Source organism: Anolis sagrei, chromosome 1, assembly GCF_037176765.1.
Source record: "Anolis sagrei isolate rAnoSag1 chromosome 1, rAnoSag1.mat, whole genome shotgun sequence".
In the NCBI taxonomy this organism is placed as follows: Eukaryota; Metazoa; Chordata; class Lepidosauria; order Squamata; family Dactyloidae; genus Anolis; species Anolis sagrei.
The window spans coordinates 35,540,421-35,561,554 of NC_090021.1; the positions used below are offsets into that span (position 1 = coordinate 35,540,421).

The 21,134-nt window shown below is 40.7% G+C and overlaps 1 protein-coding gene across 1 annotated transcript in view; it reads right to left on the reverse strand.

Moving 5' to 3' along the window:
- Nucleotides 1–13,644: 13,644 nt before the first annotated feature.
- The window catches only part of GPATCH2 (G-patch domain containing 2), a 115,634-nt gene continuing 108,144 nt past the window's right edge, over nt 13,645–21,134 (reverse strand). The window contains exon 10 of the mRNA XM_060754255.2: nt 13,645–15,734. Within this exon, the coding sequence (XP_060610238.2) occupies nt 15,565–15,734 (170 nt within the window). The 3' untranslated portion in view covers nt 13,645–15,564. The remainder of the gene's footprint in view (nt 15,735–21,134) is intronic.

A 21,134-nucleotide genomic window follows, 5' to 3' on the forward strand; every position in this document is an offset into this window, starting at 1 on the left:
CCTTCCACAGATATATAAACCCAATTTTCCTAGTTTCCAACAGACCTCACAACCTCTGAGGATGCCTGCCATAGATGCAGGTGAAACGTCAGGAGAGAATGCTTCTAGAACATGGCCATACAGCCTGAAAAACAACCCAATGATTCCGGCCATGAAAGCCTTTGAAAGCATGTTTAATAGGACATACTTTGATATCTCTAATGAGATTTGCTGGAAATGCACAACTTCATGATTCAGTCCTGATGAATGAAATTTGCTCATAAACCAATAGGAATTGCTGCATATGGAGAAAATTAGTTCATATGCTGAAAAAGAGAGAAGAAATAGCAAGCTTCTAACCATATTTATGTTTTCAGGTGGAAGCCTCCTCATAGTAGTGTTTAGAAGGCTATATTGTCCTTGTCTCCTTAAGATATTTTCTATGGGAAGTTTTTTTTTAAGGAAGCTTGGAAGAAGCAGTAATAAAACCAACCAAGACTACATCTGGAAGGCAATGTCTTCTTAGGTTCTTGCCAGATTTAGTGAAGTAGTGATGGCATGATTTCAGCCTCATTCAGAATTGGTGCATATCTTCAAAGGACAAGTGCCTGGACTGGTATCTTGTTAGCCAGTTACAGTGTTGTAAGCTAGCACTGGAATCTTACATAATATCATGTAGTAGAGGAGCTAAGAAACCCCTTTACCAAATTGTGAAGATGCATAAAGGGACAGTGTGTGATGTCCATTGGTGCCCAATATGAATACGGAGCCTGTTTCCAAAAGGTATGAAATCAATCTGAACATTTTTTTAGAAAAATCAGAGGAAAGGTGCCCAAGATATGCATGCTTTTGCTATAATATGCAATTTCCCAAGTGATTTGATACATTTTGATAGTTTGATCTGTACATAATATTCTACTCCTTGCCAACAATGTGCTGCCACCTATAACTCATTTTTTAATTGTATTTTGTGCCTTTTAGAAACAAACTCCACAAATCAGGACCAATGCAGAACAGTCCAATTGTGTATTGTTCCCATTGTGCTTCAAGCACTTTGCTGGCTCTGCTATATGGTAATGATATATCATTTCTCTATTGAATATGGCTCCAGCAAAGATCGTTGCCTTGTCACGGTGCTGGAGCTTGAGCACCTTAATGATCCCAAGTGAAACCATAAAGGGACACCCAAGACGGGAAGCTCATGGCACAGAGGCAACCCACCCAGTATTCTTGGCATGAAAACTAAATGGATCGGTACAACCAAAGACATGTCAGTTTGGAGAAGATAATGATGCTGGGGAAAATGGAAGGAAAAAGGAAGAGGGGTTGACCAAGGGCAAGATGGATGGATGGTATCCTTGAAGAGATTGGCTTGACCTTGAAGGAGCTGGGGGTAATGATGGCCAACAGGGAGCTCTGGCGTGGGCTGGTCCATGAGATCACGAAGAGTTGGAAGTGACTGAACGAGTAAACAACAACAACAAATTGGATATGGACATTATATAAGCACACAATTCTAATTCCTGCAAGTTCACTTTACAAAGACACAAGTCCCCAACTTGTATTTTAAAACCACATAAAACCATTCAACCACAGGTTGTATTTTTTTTTTTTTAAAAAAAGCAGTCATTTCAAATCCACAGTTACATCTGTGGCACAATTATCACAACTGCAAATGTCCTTAAAACCCACCTTAAAAGCCAGGCAGCTTTACCAAACAAAGTTCTGTGGTACTGGCAAGCAGGGTTGAGAAGGATGAGACCTCCAGCCCCCTTCTGTCAGTGAGCCATGAAGCAGTGAAAAGTTGCAGGAGGATCTGTGGGATGCCTGCTTCTGTCTATTATACCACCACCCACTGGCAAAAAGAAGCTGCACACATTTTTCAGCACTACACAATGCCTTTGCTTGGTACAGATGCTTGGCTTTTAATATGGGTTTAAGGGGAGTCGGATCTCGAGACAGAGTGCCACCCTGGCATCATAGCTGTTTTTCCATGCAGGATCTCAGCTTTAGTTCTGTAAAAGTAGACATCCATTTTATCTTTGTTTCCAAGTTACCCCTTTGTAACAATCAATCCTGACAGCTAGAACATGCTGCAAGCTATTGAAATCTGCTTGAATTATTTTCTTTATCCAATGGAATCCTGGAGTTATTGTCTGGTGAGGCGTTAGAACTCCCTGGCTGAGAACTCTCAATGTCCTTTCCTAAACTTCAGATCCCAGGATTATGCCATGGCAGTTAAAGGAGGATTGCACTGCTATGATTGTGTAGTGTGAAAAGATATAGCCCCCACCCCCAAAAATGAAAGAGAAAGGAACATATAAAGAAAAGGAGTTCAGTTTGTTTAGATTGCTAATTCATTTTATTTCCAAGAATCAAAGTAGATTGGCACATGGAAAATGTCTTTCTTTCCTGACTGTCAAGAACCAGCCAGCTGTGGCAGTATTGGAAACTGTGAAGTCACGGTTCAAATGCTATTCATTCATGAAGATCACTCAGTTATCTTGACCAAGACTAATCTTCTCTCAAGGTTGGCAAGAGAAAATATGGTGGAAAGACAGGACCTGTGCTCTACTAAAATCACTTAAGGAAGGTTGGGATGTAATTCTTCCATAGAGATAAAATGCATTCTAAAAGACTGGATTCTTGAATGTTCTGCCATGATCAGAAAAAGCTAAATCAGTTGGCTTTTGGAAACTGGCCTTGCTAATATTGGTAGTGAAATCTCCAGTTTCAAATTGTGTTTTGAATTCTGGAAATGTAATATGATTAATATTATTGCTCTTTCGAAAGTGTGGGTAAAATTATTATAGGCTTACCTACTTAGCTACTTTACAAGGTTCCTACCTACCTATTTAGGAAGAATAGACAACAAGAGAAACAACTTATGTTGTATGAGCCTGTTCCCACACATGCCACTGGACATTACCTTCTTGCCCCTGTTTTATCTGTGTTCACCTCCAAATGCGAGTGCAGCATTTTTCCGAATGAAGCAGAGCATTCTTGAGGACTGGGACATCCATAGGGATACTAAGGTGCTTGTTTATAAAGCTATTGTCCTCCCAACCCTGCTATATGTCTGCGAAACGTAGACTGTCTACAGACGTCACATGCAACTCCTGGAACGATTCCATCAGCACTGCCTCTGGAAAATCCTGCAAATCTCTTGGGAAGACAGGCGGACAGATGTCATCATGCTGGAAGAAGCAAAGACCATTGGCATTGAAGCGATGGTCCTCCACCATCAACTCCACTGGACTGGCCACATTGTCCAGATGCCCGACCACCGTATCCCAAAGCAGTTGCTCTACTCCGAACTCAAGAATGGAAAACAAAATGTTGGTGGACAGGAAAAGAGATTTAAATATGGGCTCAAAGCCAGCCTTAAAAACTGTGGCATAGACACTGAGAACTGGGAAGCCCTGGCCTTTGAGTGCTCCAGCTGGAGGTCAGCTGTGACTAGCAGTGCTGCAGAATTTGAAGAGGCACGAATGGAGGGTGAAATAGAGAAATGTGCCAAGAGGAAGGCACATCAAGCCAACCTCGACCGAGACCGCCTTCCACCTGGAAACCCATGCCCTCACTGTGGGAGAAGATGCAGATCAAGAATAGGGCTCCACAGTCACCTACGGAGCCACAAGAATACTGATCCTGGAAGACTATCCTACTCGGCCAACGAGGGATCGCCTGAGTAAGTAAGAGCCTGTTCCCACACATGCCATTGGACATTACCTCCTTGCTCCTGTATTATCTGTGTTCACCTCCAAATGTACTTCAGAGGGTCGAAATATCCTCCTTAGGGGGTTCAGGCAGATTGACATATGCAGGGAAGACTACAGGGGCAAAATTGTCCACCACCAGCGTCCACTTATTGGCTACAACCCTGAAACTCATCATTCCAATGTTTAGGGCAGAAATGATCAATTTAGTATACTTAAGATGTCCATAGCTAACAGTGGTGAAATAAGTGCTCTACCTACCTTTACATCACATGTAAAAATTACTAAACATCATTTTAGCCACATGCTACCACTGCAGCTATGCATTACCTAAGGAGTCCAAATGCAAATGTGGTAATGTCATGATTAATGGTAGAAAGGAAGAAAGTTAATCATGGCAAACAAGTTAATCAAAACTGGAACTATCTGGGAAAATATAGATTCCACAGCAGTTAATAATCAAGAGGGCACATGGCTCTGTTAAGGAAGGTGTTGTTGTATAATGATCAGAGATCAGTCCCGTGTTTGGACTCTTAGCCAATCAAAGTGCTTATCTGAATGACCTCAACAATGAAATATGTCTGCTGCTACAAGCATTAAGTTGCTCTAGTAAATCCTATTTATTGTGTATTAATGTGGCTCATGATTAGTCTCTTGATAAACGGATGCTCTCACTACCTGACATTAAATATGAAACCACTTTGAAACAGTTCACTTGTTGATTCACTGGTAGAGTTTGTCAAGGCCTTTCCTCATAAGAGAAAGCTGTAGCTATGCACACAATTGCAATATTGAGCTAAGCTTCCTCCTGGAATAGAAACACTCCCCCCCCCCCTCCGGAAAAGTTGACAAGAAATTAGGTCTCATTGTTCCACTACGAATGCAGCAGCGATGTCTGAATCAGGGGAATGATTTATGCTGTCTGACAATTCAAAGACAGGAGACAACTCTAATGTACAGATAAAACCAAAAGTGGCAATAGTAGATCATCACACTGACAGTTAATGGGGCTGACTCGCAGGAGAGAAATCTGGATCTACTTAAAATGTCAGGTGTGTAAAGTAATGAGTCTGTGCTTAGTGGGAGACCACCAGAAGGAGGCTTCATGGTCCACTTGTCAGTTGAATATATATTACAGCAAACCTGTTAAATCAATGAGTATTTAATACATAATGACTTGGGGGGGGAGTTGTGCTTAAACAAAGAAGACCCTTTCTTACCCCTAAGGTGATGGGTGATTCTAACCGACCAACGTTTCTGGAAATATAATCAATAGGATGGGAAGGGTTAATATGACAATGAAAGCTATGATTAAATTTTATCCAATAGAAATTACTGAGTGCTTAAAGAAATGAATGGCTGATTGCCTCTTTATATCATGCTAGGATATTTTTAAATCCCTGGAATTCCATCTTATACAGCAAGTCTTGGAAGTCGGGGGATTCAGCCTGACTCTCGGGTCTTATCTGTATTTTATATTTTCTAGTGAATGAACTCTTATTATTTCAAAATATATATTGTTGATAATATATAACAACATATAAGATAGACATATTATAAAATGAAAAATAATTGAACAAAACACACACATATATACCCATGCAACTATTTACTAACTACATTCACACTACATCTACACAGAAGTACATATAAACTAACTAACTGACACAGGGATATAAAATACTTTCATTGTCAATCACAACAGACAATAATAGGCTTCAGTGTCAAACTAATATAGATTAATCCCTTCTCTACTCCTGCAATCTCTGCTTCCTTCTTTGCCTCTTAAAATTTTCTCTTTGATCGTGACATCATTTTCATTGCTGCTTTATGTGGCTTCCTTTCAGGGTAGTTCCAATACTTCATCCCTACAGTTATGCTTGCAAGGTAATGCCCGGTCAGAAAACTGGGGCCTCTAACATGCTTGCATTCCCTAGACCCCATTTTTGCAGCCCCACATCCCATTTAATACATTCCTCCCATTTTACATTTTTATGGATTGGTTTTCTGAGAGGGCCATGGACTAAACCATTATGACAGTTTTTTTTTATCTTGGTTGCATCTCAAACAAGATAAAAGTAAGATATAAATAAATATAACAACAATAGTAATAATAATTGTTATTTCTGATGTTCTAGTTGTGCTATTTATTGTTTGATTTGTTCTGTTTGTTCTTTGTGGCACTTCTGTTCTGGAAACCGCCGCAAGTCCCCTTGATGAGATAGGGTGGGTTACAAATAAAGTTGTTGTTGTTGATGATTATTATTATGCAAAATTGAGATATGATACAGGGTTTGAAACTGACCCTGATTCCTGTGCAGTTGCCCAATTTGGTCAGTTAATGGAAAAACAACAGCCATCGAACTTAAATCTTGGATGAGCACGCCGACCTAGCTTGCATTACTGAGACCTGGTTGGGTGAAGGGGGAGGGGGGGTAGTCTCTCCCAACTTTGCCCACCAGGCTTCTGTATGCAGCAGCAGGCAAGATCCGGGGGATGGCGGGGGGGGGGGGAGTGAGGAGTTGCAGTGGCCTATTGAGGTTCATTCCAACTGATGAGGTGTCCCATCCTACAGTCAACCACTTTTTAATGTGCCTATCTAAGGATGATTGGTCGGGCCAGAACAAGGGTGATCTTAGGGCTTGTATTGGAGTCCCAATAGCTAATAGTGCTGGGGGACTTCAACATCCATTCTGAGACCGCTCTGTCAGGAGCAGCTCTGGACTTCATGGCAACCATGGGTCTGTCCCAAATGATATCTGGCCCCATCCATAGAACTGGACACACATTAGACCTGGTCTTCTGTTCAGGGTGGGATGAGGGTGACAGTATTGTGGAGGAACTGTCCACTGTTCCTTTGTCATGAACCGATCACTACCTGATCAGGTTTAGACTCACTGGGGCTCTAAACCTCTGTAGGGATGGAGGACTGATTAGGAAGGTTCACCCCAGGAGGCTTATGGATCCTGATGGATTCTTGACGGCTCTTGGGGATTTTCCTGCCACTTTGTTAGGTGATTTTGTTGAAGCTCTGGCAGACCTTTATAATACAGAGGTGGCCAGGGCAGTTGACACAATTGCTCCCGGACATCTCCTTTCACAAAGTAGAGCCAAATCAGCTCCATGGTACAACGAGGAGCCAGCGGTGATGAAGAAAGTGAAACAGAAACTAGAGCAGTGTTGGCATATTACGTGGAGCAAATCCGACCAAGCAAGGTCTAGAGCAGGGGTCCTCAAACTAAGGCCTGGGCGCCGAATACAGCCCTCCAAGATCATTTACCCGGCCTTCGCTCAGGGTCAATCTAAATCTGAAATTACTTGAAAGCACACAATAACAACAACAATCCTATCTCATAAGCCAAAAACAGGCCCACACTTCCCATTGAAATACTAATAAGTTTACATTTGTTAAAATTGTTCTTCATTTTAATTATTGTATTGTTTTAAGTGTTTTTTGCACTACAAATAATATATGTGCAGTGTGCATATGAATTCACTCATTTTTTTTCAGATTATAATCCGGCCCTCCAACAGTTTGAGGGACTGTGACCTGGCCCTCTGTTTAAAAAGTTTGTGGACCCCTGGTCTAGAGCTTATGTAAGAATCTATTCTACAGCAATGAAGATGGTAGAAAAATAGTTTATTGCAACTAGTTTATTGCAACTACAAAGAACCACCCAAGAGAACTGTTTCAAGTGGTCAGGGGACTTCTAAACCCTGTACAGCCAGGGCTCCCTGACCAACTGGCAGTTCATTGTGAAGAGTTTGCTAGGTTCTTTGCAGATAAAGTCACTCTATTGTCGAGGGCTTTCATGGCTGGAATCACCGGGTTGTAGTTATTTTTGGGCTGTATGGCCATGTTCTAGGGGCATTTTCCCCTGATGTTTCGCCTTTATCTATGGCAAGCATCCTCACAACCTCTGAGGATGCTTGCCATAGATGCAGGTGAAATGTCAGGAGAGAATGCCTCTAGAACATGGCCATACAGCCTGAAAAAACCTACAAAAACCCAGTAAAGTCACTCTGGTCCACTCTTAGACACCAGTGTTAATGCAATCTTTGTTAATGTAAATGAGGCATCTGCTTGTCCTTGTTTAATGGAATCTTTTCAGCTTGTTTGGCCCAAGGATGTGGAAAAGATCTTGGGAGAAATTAGATCTACCACTTGCTCTCTGGACCCTTGCTTGTCCTGGCTTATAAAAGCGGCCGGGGGTGGGGTCTGGCAGAGTGGGTGAAAGTGCTGGTGAACGCCTCCTTAACCCAAGGCATAACGCCAATTAGATTCAAGGAGGCAGTAGTAAGACCAGTATTAAAGAAACCGGCACTGGATCCCACTCACCTGAACTACTACAGGCCAGTGTCTAATCTCCTCTTTCTGGGAAAGGTTCTAGAGAAGGCGGTGGCCTGAAAACTCCAGTTTCTTGGATGACATTGATCATCTGGATCCATTCCAACCTGGTTTCAGGCCTGGTTATGGAACCGAAATGACATTGGTTGCTTTGATGGATGATCTATGAAGAGAGCCAGACAAGGGAAGTGTATCCCTGCTGGTTCTCCTGGACCTCTGGGTGGCTTTCGATACCATTGACCATGGTATCCTTCTGGGCCGCCTGTCTGGAATGGGGTTTGGAGGCACTGTTCTGCAGCGGCTATGGTCCTTTTTGGAGTGGTCCCAGAAGGTGGAGCTGGTGGACTCCTGTTCACCACCCTGGCCTGTAGCCTGTGGGGTCCCTCAGTGTTCAATTGTTTGCCCCATGCTGTTTAACATTTATACAAAATCACTGGGAGATCATCCAAAGATTTAAAGTTCAGTGTCAAATTTATGCAGACGACACTCAACTCTATTACTCCTTTCCACCAAAAGCCAAGGATGCCCTTTTGGTCCTGAACTAGTGCCTGTCATCACTAATGGACTGGATAGGAGCCAACAAGCTGAAACTAAACCCAGACAAGACAGAGATACTCCTGGTCATCTTTTTGACAGGAAGCTTCCCACCGGAGTGGAAATCATTTGTCGGACAGATGGCAAGCTATTTAACCTTAGCAGACTGAAAGCCAAAACCAAGGTCACAACAACTGTTATAGAACTCCAGTATGCTGATGACAATGTTGTCTGTGCACATTCGGAAAACCTACAAGCCACTCTAAATACCTGTGCAGAAGCATAGAAGCTTGGCCTCTCCTTGAACATCGAGAAAACGAAACTGCTCTTTCGGCAGTCACCAGCCAATCCCTCTCCAATGCCAGAAATACAGCTTAATCATGCAACATTAGAAAATGTTGACCATTTCCGCTATCTTGGCAGCCACTTCTCTGCAAAAGTCAACATTGACACTGAAATACTACACTGCCTGAATTCTGTGAGTGCAACATTTTTTCAAATGAAGTAGAGAGTATTTGAGGACCGGGACATCCGTAGGGATACCAAGGTGCTTTTTTATAAAGCCATTGTCCTCCCAACCCTGCTATTCATCTGTAAAATGTGGACTGTCTACAGAGGTCATACACAACTCCTGGAACAATTCCATCAACACTGCCTCTGAAAAATCCTGCAAATCTCTTGGGAAGACAGGCGGACAAATGTCAGCATGCTGGAAGAAGCAAAGACTACCAGCACTGAAGCGATGCTCCTCTGCCATCAACTCCGCTGGACTGGCCTCATTGTCCGAATGCCTAATCACCATCTCCCAAAGCAGTTACTCCGAACTCAAGAATGGAAAACAGAATGTTGGTGGACAGGAAAAGAGGTTTAAAAATGGACTTAAAGCCAACCTGAAAAACTGTTGCATTGACACCAAGAACTGGGAAGCCCTGGCCCTTGAGCACTCTAACTGGAGGTCAGCTGTGAACAGCAGTGCTGCAGAATTTGAAGAGGCATGAATGGAGGGCAAAAGGGAGAAAAGTGCCAAGAGGAAGGCATGTCAAGGCAAGCCTGACCTTCCATCTGGAAACCAATGTCCTCACTACGGGAGAACATGCGGATCAAGAATAGGGCTCCACAACCACCTACAGACCCACCACCATGACACTACATCTGGAAGACCATCACCCTCGAACTACGAGGGATCGCCTAAGTAACGCACTCCTGGTCAGTCGTAAAGCGAATCGGGTTGTGGGATTAGTCAGTGTTGGATGGGGTCACACTTTCTCTGAAGTCACAGGTTTGCAGTCTGGAGGTAATCCTGGAACCGGAACCCCAGGTTTTGGTGGAGGCCAGGAGTGCCTTCACACAGTTAAAACTCGTGCGCCAGTTGCGCCCGTACCTTGAGATGCCAGACTTGGCCATGGCAGTACGCACCTTAGTCACATTGTGTTTGGATTACTGCAAAACTTTCTACTTGGGGCTGCCTTTGAAGATCGTTTGGAAGCTGCAACTGGTGCCAGATTGCTAACTGGAGCACCATATCACGAGAGGACAACTCCCATGTTGCTGAAGCTCCACTGGTTGCCAGTACGCTTTTGGGCTAAATACAAAGTGCTGGTCATTACCTGTAAAGCCCTAAATGGTTTGGGTGCAGGCTATTTGTCTGATCGCATATCTCCATGTAGACCATCGTGTGTGCTGCTGTCATTGGAGGGGGCCCTGCTCTCAGTCCCATCCCAGTCTCAAGTGCAGCTGGTGGGAACAAGAGTGGAGGCCATCTTTGTGAGTACTCCCTGTCTCTGGAACTCCCCCCCACTAAAGAAATAAAAACGGCTTCCACCCTCCTCTCCTTTAAGAAACTCTTGAAAACGCACTTATGCACTTTAGCGTATGGAGAGGAGGAGGACTAGGACACTTTAAATTAATTCCATGAGATCACTGGCTAACTTGTTTCTACCTTACGGCGGCTATGACACAATTTAAGTGAACACCTGTGATAGCCATTTCTAATGTATTTTAATTGTCTTATGGGGTATATGTTTTAACATTACCTCATATTATTAGTGCTATCATGTCTTATGGGATTATTTTATTCTGTTTTCATTTCTATGCTTAATTCTTTTGTTATAAGTTTACTGTTATTATTGTGTATTACTTTGGATTTTGGATGTGTTTGTATTTATTTTGAGCATTGAATGTTTGCTTTTTTCTGTGTGTAAACTGCCCTGAGTCTCTTTGGGGAGATAGGGTGGTCTAGAAATAAAGTAATAATAATAATAATAATAATAATAATAATAATAATAATAGCAGCAACAACATACCTTGGAAAAATGTCCTCCTACCCTTGCTTGTCCCTTGTGGCCTCAATAATAACCAATGCTCTTTGAGTTTATTTGAGCATGCTTACAGTCACTTTCTTTTAATTCTTTGTCTGTTAAGCACCTCTTTTTTTGCTGGGGAAGAGGGTACGGTTCCAGAAGTTGAGAATACCGTTTTGAGATGAGGGAGAGAATTGGTGTTATAGTGGAGTCCCTTCTATATTCACACTTTACACGATACAAACATTTATCCAATTCTCTTAAATTTTGTGCTCTGGAATGCATCACACCAAAATCCCATATGGATTTGGAAGAACTATTATCCCAATGGGAAATGTACTGGATCTTTAAGTTGAAAACCCTTTCCTCTCAAGGACTTAACAAGTCACTTAATTTTAGCTGTTTTCTTTAAGTTTCTAATTACTCTTTATAAACCTGTGGATGACCCTTCAGAATTACTCGCAGTGTGAATTTACTTCAACCAGAGTCACTTTTTGTATAAGCTATCTGGCATGATGTGAGTATATGTTTGATGTATTCATTATCTTTACTACTGTAATTGTGCTGGAAAATACTTGTTACTCTATGTGATGTTATGTTTTGTTATAGATAAGAGTCTAGAGTTGCTGATTTTATCAACTCCTGAGGAAGGGGATTGTTTTCCCCAAAACAGGGTACAAAAATACCTGGCACCCCTGTTGAATGCCATTTGGACTTTTCCTTTGAAGTCTTATTTTGAGAAGCAGTGCTCCATTTTCACTGGACTTGAGTTGGATTTTTTCCATGAAGATTGTGTTGAGAGTGACGCTCCATCTTCATTATTGTCTTCAGTTTACATATAGCCTTATGACTCAATGCTTACTTTGTTTATATGACTTTTCTTATTGAATGTATCCCTGAAGCCTATATACAGTGGAATCCTTATCCAGACCTAGAACGGTTATGTTTGAGAGTGGCTGCTCCTTTTGATTTTGCTGTGTACCACTGAATTGAGCTATGTACTGGGGATTTTGGTAAATGGAATACTATATGTTCTTTTGATAATAAACTTTGACATTACGCATAGATTGTTTTGTGTTTGTGCTGAACTCTTCTGTTTCCCCATGAAATTCCTAAGGAGAACGTGACAATTTGGAAAGCTTATCATGTGAGATTGTAGCTTTCCAAGAAGCATCTTTCTTGCCCCTCTGATGTCTAACATTATCTTCCTAACTCATGCTGAAAAGAATGATACAGATATGCAAATGTAAAACTGTAAAAAAAAGGGGAAAAAAAGAACAGCATCCTCCAAGTGGGTGATACAATACAGATGTAGAGAAGCCTAAATGTATCCCTCTCATTTGCTTGTACTACAGGTTCTCTGTAATTGTTTTTTTTTTTTTAAAGCTAAGGGACATAAAAAGTGGGATGTGTTTGACTTACTCCCAGCCACTTTCAGTAAGAGTAAGTCATGTTGCTCCATCCCAGGTCACTCTGAAAAAAAAATAGCCTTTTGTGATCCAGAAAAGACTCAAGAAATGAGAAACATTGCCTTTTTACTTTGCAAAGAAAAAAATGGAAAGTTTCCTTTAATCTATGTATCGGGTATCATATTTGGTGAAAGGCAGTATATTTATTGCTATTATTATTATTATTATTATTATTATTATTATAGTATCAAAAAGAACACAACAAAACAAACAACTACTATTTCTCTTCTCCCTGTTTTCAGATCTAAACTAATCATAGAATGCAAGGAACCTGTATTAACTTGAGGAACTATGGTTTATTTGAACTATACTTTGACAATAGGTAAAGGTTTTCCCCTGACATTAAATCCAGTCGTGTCCGACTCTGGGGTGTGGTGCTCATCTCAATTTCTAAGCTGAAGAGCCAGCGTTGTCCGTAGACACCTCCAAGGTCATGTGGCCGGCATGACTGCATGGAGTGCCGTCACAATAGGCCAGTATATAAAACTCTTGTTTTGTCTGTGTTTCCTCCTGTATCCATGCGCTCCATGCGGTCATGCCGATCACATGACCTAGGAGGAGTCTATGGATAACGCCGGCTCTTCGGCTTAGAAATGGAGGTGAGCACCACTCTCCAGAGCCAGACATGACTAGACTTAATATGGAAGCAATATGATGAAGGAAGCTATCTTCTACTTTTTCTGCAGAATCTTTCAAGGGCAAAACCTCAGATACCTCAGAAGTCTTCCCATTTTTATCCTGTTTTCTGCTAGCATTTAATACTACTTTTTTTTTAAAAAAAAAAATCTATCAGCCGCCTTTTTATGCAAAGAAAAAAAATCTGTACTTGCAATACAAATCTGCACAGGAAAACATGCTGTTAACATCTGTAACATTATTTAAAATCATTGGATTTTGATGACTGGCCAACATGGTAATCTCTGAATATTATTAACAGTGTTAACATTTCAGATTCAGACATGCCTGTCATTTATTAAGACCAGTTAAATCTTCTCAATGTTTTGGGTTTCTTTTTAGTAATAGGAAAAAACAGGTAGGAAAGCCCCACCATATGAGCTGAATTCTTCTCACTGTTCTCTAGATGCACTAATTTGGAATATTACAATGTCGAAGAAGGCAGAAAAAGGTGTGCTATATGGCATAGCAGTAATATATGAAATCTAAGAATTACTTTGGGGAACCGCTATGAGTCGCCTTAGGGCTGAGAATGGCGGTATACAAATGAAGTAAGTAAATAAATAAATACATGTATAATAAAATCAAACTAGCATACAAATTGAAGCAAGCCCATAATCCATGGTTAGAAGGCCTCTTTAATAAATCAGAAATGCCAACAGATAGACAAGACAATATATTAAGCATGAAATTATGGCTGTTCATATTATGAAAGCATTGCCTGTTTTATAATTTCAACTTTTTTTATTTTTAAGAGTATGTTCAGAATTAACCATGGAAGTTAAAATATACAGTTACAATAAAGAGGTATTCCTTTGTGACTGGTTCATAGTCATGATCCCCGTGTACCATAGAAGATAGCTTAGAAGATATGTAGGGAATGTGAAAGTCCCCAATTCCCACTTACAGGAAAGCAGTCACTGTGATCAACAGTGAGTTGTTCCCCTGTTGATCAAGAAGTGGCTGACAGAGGTTCCCACCCACCTTTCACATAAGAGATTTCTAGTGGGAGTATGAAATCGTGACAAGGACCCTACGTCTGGCTGTTTTACAGAGGTGACTGCTCACATGAGGGGGTGGGACCATCAGTCAGATGCTCTAAAATGCCAAGGGAACAGACTCTGTCAATCACAGTAACTGCTGCCGACTACATGGAAATTGGGGAGGATTCTGCTGGGAGACACTATCTAACTACGTAATTAAGGAGGCTATGCATTCATAACTACCTTAGTGAATTCCGGCCAATGTGCCTAGGAAGTGCCCCATGGCAGCCACCATTTCTTAATTAAGAAACATCTCCCTGATTATAACTATAGCCAAGAGGTGCTAGTCCCACAGTTTCATTTTAAATCCACTTAATATACACATTCACAGTGATTGGGTAAAAGACGTCAGTACAGTTATTCCAAAATGTTGGCTTTAAATAAAAATACCAGTCCCTTAAAACTTTGTATATTTGGGAGTGGATGGGCTTGGATAAGAAAAGGGGATGGAACTGCATACTGCCGATTGTAAGGAGAACTGATCATTTTGCCATGCTTTGTTCATGCAAAAAGTACATGCTGGCAAGCAAGGGATCACTGATGTAGGGTTATTAAGAAATATTGTATACAGGAAGAAATACCAAATGAAACTTTTGTCTGAAAAAGGGCAAACACCTTATTAAGGCTCTGTAGGTTTTGATGGCAAGACTCTGGCTGCTATACTGATGGAGCTTCTACACCTTTTACAAAAGTGCCATTCCTATTTTCAACATGTCCCTTGTTGAAGCAATTCTATATCCATGCTATCTGGTATCCTGTTTACTAAGATATTCTGAAACAAGTGGGATATTTACAGCAGAGTACATGCTAGAAACTTTGTCATTGTTTTAGCTCAGAGGAGGACACATTCCAGGGGTCAAGGAATATTTCATTGGCTCCTCAGATTCACTTGAAACTCCTACCAGTAACTGGTGACTTCCAGGCACTGAAACACTACAGAGGAGGCCAAAATCGGTCTCTATGTATATTTTTGACCACAAAATCAGCTTTTTGATCAATATTTTTCTTAATATAGTTGGAGACGTGGAGGGGTTAAATTGCCCCCCCCCCCAAACCTGGCAATGGGCCCCATGATTCTCACCTCTGCCCTAGGTGGCAGTACAGCTGCTTTTGCCCATCTTCAATGCTAATTAAACTAACAATAACCTGACACTAGAAAAGGATTCCCCATGTGTGTTTGTGATGTTGGCAGCCCTTTAATGAGGGGGTGGAATAGTAAATCAAATCAGTTCATGGAATACTTGACAATAGAAATAGTTAAGACCACATAAAATGTTAAAAAGTACAATTTAAAATGTTAGCACCATTATAGAGTTGGGATTCAAAGATGGAGCCTGTCCTAAAGGATGGCCTCTTTCTGCTTTTAACAGAATACTGAAGCTTCTGTAGTCAGAAGTTACTGGGTGTTTTGCAAACATCTGAATAAAACATTTTCTGTTATTTCCAAGTAAAGGTGGTTATCGTGATGTCTGAACAGCAGCAGGAGTGAACTTTGGGTCAGCTGAATCCAAGCCCCAGTCCCTTCGGCCGCTGGATTGCTCGGATTGGTTCAGCGATTCCTTTGCCGTCTGGTCCAAGGCCTGTGCCAGGTGTCCAGCCCATACTCTGGAGCATCCGACTGCCAATGTTGCTATCGGAGATGGGTTGAGCATTTTCACCCACAAACCCTGTGATTAAAAGAAACACACAGCATTAACCAGTGTGGCCATATGCAGAAGAGAAGGATAATCTCCCCATAAGCCCTAAACCTTCTTATTCTCCTAATTTATCTAATAGACTGCTAGAACAGGATGTCTTTGTACACAACGACTTCAAGGTTGCAGGCTGATTTGACAGTGTTATAGGCTAATTTTCTTATTTCAGAGCTACACATGTTTTACACAATGCAAACTACCTTGTACTGAAAATGTGTTGAACATTCCAACATTCCCAATGGGTACAACAACTAAACAAATGAAAATAGAGAAATGCAACGGTATTACTCCATGCAGAAATATTGATTTGATTCCCACAAGCCATATAAAGACTACATAAACCATATCAACCTCTGTGTCAGAGGAAACACTGATACTATTTGAGTATGTAGCCAGTATAGGAAAATCCCAGATTATGCTGTTTTACTAGCTTCATGCCCACCATGTCGTCGGTGGGCATGAGCCATAAACAACAGACTTCAATTTTGAATAATGCAGCAAATTCATATTTAGTGGCTGTGGTGGGAAGTGTACTTCATAGTGGGGTGTAAGTCAACCTTTCATGTGGATGAGGATTACTTTAGTTCAACTTTCTGATAATGATAACAGCAGTCCCGTTTTCCAAAGGTTTTATTGCAAAGGATGACAAAAATATTCAAAATAAATAATCCAAGGTTCAACAAGTGGAATTTATAAGGTTAATTTAAAAATGAGCAACTGTGTAGTGCTGAGTAACTTGAACGACCAGTTCACTACATGGCAGGAGATTGGATTGGATGGTCCTTGTGGTCTCTTCCAACTCTATGATTCTTTCTACGTTTAAGCACATATTTGCTCCTGATTCTGCCTCCTTCTGTACATGGTAATACATGTGGCAAGATGTACCATTTTACCACCTGAGAGAAATTTCATGGCTGTCTATATAAACATTTACCAGACTGAGATCATCATCTTAAAAAGCAGATGTTCGTAGGGAGGGAGAGCTCACAACATTGGGAGGAGAGCTGTGAATATTATTCCACTTTCTTTCCTTTCCTTCAGATGCAATAATATATATATAAGCCTCTTACCAGTGCTAAAATAAGATTTCATCTGCCAGTCTGGCAGGCGTCTGTATGGAGATAGGGGTGCCATCTTGCCCTTTACTTCAGGCAGTAAAATGACTTTGGTCTGGAGTGAACCAGATAATGAGCCTACCTTAGGGAAGAGAGTTTTCCACTTTTTCGCTAAAAGTTGGATACAAATATTAACAATGAGCACAAAAAGTTAAAATGAAGGCCTGGAGAAGTGATTGTTTTATAATTGCTGCTAACAGAAACCAACATTGTATAGGGAAAATAGAGCTGAACACCCTGTACTTCAAAATGTGCAACTTTATAAAGTGATGTATCTATTTTTGATGTCAGCCCCTCAATACAAAGTCTGCAATTTTCTGTGATTGACAGGTAATTGGAACAGTTTTGTTTTTAACTGATGCTTAAGTACTTTAATATACAATATAATGAATTTTCCTCCTCAACACAGGATATAATTATCAAAGTTTGAAACCCATGCATTCTGTTCCACTCAGCTCCTATAAATATAGAAGCCAAAAAGCAGCTTTGCTAATTGTATGGCAAAACTACTTACTGTTGCTCCTACCATAGTAATTGAGAGCTGGAGTTTGATGTGGATTCTAACGTGATTTAAACGTTGCCTCAACTATGAAAGCTCACTGGGTGGCTTTGAACAAAAGACATTCCACTTGCACCACAATTTTTCCTTCTCCCCCTGTCTTGAGAACAAAATGGGAATATGCCAAAATTATAAAGTTGTATGGCACAATTCAAAGAAATACAGTAGGGAAGAAAATAAAAGTTACTGCTTTTAAGGACAGCAATATCTCTGGAAATTAAAGTCTCATTTCTACTTACAGACACTGGTTGAAATACTTGTATTTACTCGAGTCTAATGCATCACTGAATCTAATGCTCAACTCAATTTTCAAAACCCTGAAATCAAAAGATGTAATGTGCAGTGGCAAAAAGTAAACTCTTTGTCATTCGGTCAAAAAAGGTGTGCATTACAATTGCTTCCTGCCTAGGATTACTTCTTTAAAAACAAAAGTGTTAAGACACCAAAGCTTCCAGGGATGGAATGAATCCACTTTCATTGTCTTGGTTCACTGCTATGGAACCATGGGGACTGTAGTTTTTCAAGGTCTTAAGCGTTCTCTGCGAATTGATGCTGATATCTCATCAAACTACAAATCCCAGAGTTGCATAGCACTAAGCCATGGCAATTACATTACAGATGACATCTCCCAGCGCAGCTCCTGAAGCAGCTTCCCCTTTTGCTTTGACTTGGCACTAATGTTACTGTATGAAGCAAGTCTCAATGTTGGCGATGTCATTTAGCCAAAATAAGTGAGCATTAGATTTGAGTAAATATGGTAGTTCTTTTTCAAATTTGCAGAATTGAAATGCAGAGTGGTAACTGCAATCCATCCAAAGGGATGTAGTCCAATACCCACAGACTCAACTATTTGATAAAGACTTTCTGAAACAATTTTATAAATTGTGGCAGCAACCACCCTAATATATACTCATGCATAACTCTAGAAATTGTAGTTAAAAAATCAACTAAAATGAGGTCAACTTATGCATAGGTCAATGACTGTACAGTACCTTAACTAAAGAAAAAAAAACACCAAAAAAGGGGGGGGGGAGGAACCGTAAGTGGCAAAAGGCAAGAAATTAATTCATCCAAGAAGCACCAACTCTGTTTATTCTCTGGGCACGGAGATGGTGGTGGCCTGGTGTGACTGCCTTCCTGAGATGGCATTGGTGCTTTCCCTTAGCCTTTGAATTACTCTTGACTTATACATGGATCACACCAAAATGCATAATGTTAGCCCTAAAACCTGTCCTTGACTTATCCAGGAGTATATATGGGACTGCATTTTAATGTAATTGGTTCTTCTGTACCACCAGAGATAGATGGGAAAAACCAAGTACAACATTTCTGAAGTCCTACTGGCTGAAAGGTGAGGAATACAGAACTATTTATTTATCGTGTCATCAGCAACCATACCATTGTTTTACATTTCTAACAGAACAAAACAAACAAACAGATAAAAAAACACAGATTTTGCAAACTTGGTAGTTGATTAACTGTCCTTTGACCAGTATCTGGCCACATGGAGTGCTTCTGGTGTTGCCACAAGAAGGTCCTCCACTGTGCATGTAGAAGGGCTCAGGTTGCATTGCAGCAGGTGGTCGGTGGTTTGCTCTTCTCCACACTCGCATGTCGTGGATTCAACTTTGTAGCCCAATTTCTTAAGATTGGCTCTGCATCTCGTGGTGCCAGAGCGCAATCTGTTCAGCGCCTTCCAAGTCGCCCAGTTTTCTGTGTGCCCAGGAGGGAGTCTCTCATCTGGTATCACCCACGGATTGAGGTGCTGCGTTTGAGCCTGCCACTTTTGGACTCTCTCTTGCTGAGGTGTTCCAGCGAGTTTCTCTGTAGATCTAAGAAAACTATTTCTTGATTTAAGTCGTTGACATGCTGGCTGATACCCAAACAAGGGATGAGTTGGAGATGTCACTGCCTTGGTCCTTTCACTATTGGCTGCTACTTCCCGGCGGATGTCAGGTGGTGCAATACCGGCTAAGCAGTGTAATTTCTCCAGTGGTGTAGGGCGCAGACACCCTGTGATAATGCGGCATGTCTCATTAAGAGCCACATCCACTGTTTTGGTGTGGTGAGATGTGTTCCACACAAGGCATACATACTCAGCAGCAGAGTAGCATAGCGCAAGGGCAGATGTCTTCACTGTTTCTGGTTGTGATCCCCAGGTTGTGCCAGTCAGCTTTGATATGAGCTTTGATATGAGTGATAGTTTGAATACAGAACTAGTTTTACTTTATATTTATTGGCTGACTGAAAGAGCTTCTTTGCTGCGGAACAAAAAACTTTGCTTGGATTTCTCAACGGGTTGTTTCAACATCTTTACTATGGAAAGAGTCCAGAAAGAGCTGTGCTATTTAAGAGAGAACATTCCAGTCATATTGGTAATGACTAAATACCAACTGTTGCCACCTGGAAGAAACATAGCTATGCAAATGTCTTATGAAAGCTAGTGGGGAGGGGCGAGGGGTCACCAACTGTTATAACAGGAAAGATTGGGCGACAACTATTATGAAACTCCAGCTAATATTGCTTGTCAAGGGCATGTGGGTGTTCCAATGGCATGCAGTCCCTCCTGCCTTTGAGAATCTACAAACTGATTGCTATCAAAACAACTGCTCCTGGTTTGCCAAATAGTAACTGGAGTGGTTGCCATGAGAGAAGTAAAAGAAAAAAAAAAACACTTGCTGGATCAGAGTTTCATTGCCAAAATAAATGCCAAAGAATACCTAATATACCGCCTTAGAATTTTACATACGTGTACTCTCACAATCCGTGTGTATGCAAATGGTTGCGAGACTTAATATAAAGCCAATAAAAGTAAAAGGCAATAAAGTGGGTATATGGTGAATGAAGATACTCCTTTAAAAAGAGAGAGAGACAGGGAGAGAAAACAAACCTTGCAATTAAATTTTTATTTCAAAATAATATTTATGATGTCATTAAAGGTAGATTTCCATGAAAATTAAGACATGTAATTTTTCTCAACAGCTGTTGGAACAGGTACGTTCTGGTTAAACAGAGCACTAGCATTCACTGCCATACCCTTGATTTTACAGGGATTGCCATGAATTAATTTAATTCCATCTGTAAGCTAAAAATCAGATCAGAGGTCTAATGCTGCTGCAGGCTTCACATCTGTTTAATCATTTTAGGATACAACAGCTTGCTGAAGTTCAGGGTTTTCATTTGCTTAATATTTAAGAAATAGTATTGTACTGTGGTGTGCAAATTTCAGTAGGACTCAGAAAATAATGAACTTCTGACATGTTGTCTATATCTGTAACATTTGTTTTACATTTGAAGCATCTACAGCTTTTGCTTTGCCAATTTGCATACTTTATCTTTATATAAAATTACAAATAACTTTCAAATAGTGTAAGGTTAGCCAGCATTACTTGAGAACTTTCATTTTTATTCTGTGTCCTAAATTCAATATGTGACCTACATCAAGTAGACTCATTGACATCACAAAGACTTAAGTAAGTTGTAATTACCAAGTTCCAGTCATTTAAATGGGCCTATTTATTACTGCTATTGGCATTTAATGGTTGCCAGTTGTAAGCCGCCCTGAGTCCCCCTCTGAGGGTGAGAAGGACGGGATATAAATGTGTGAAATAAATAAATAATATTCAATTCAGCCCATTAAATGCTTTGAATATTGCTGTGAAATGTTCTTCTTTTTCAAGTCCATAAGAAAATTGATGT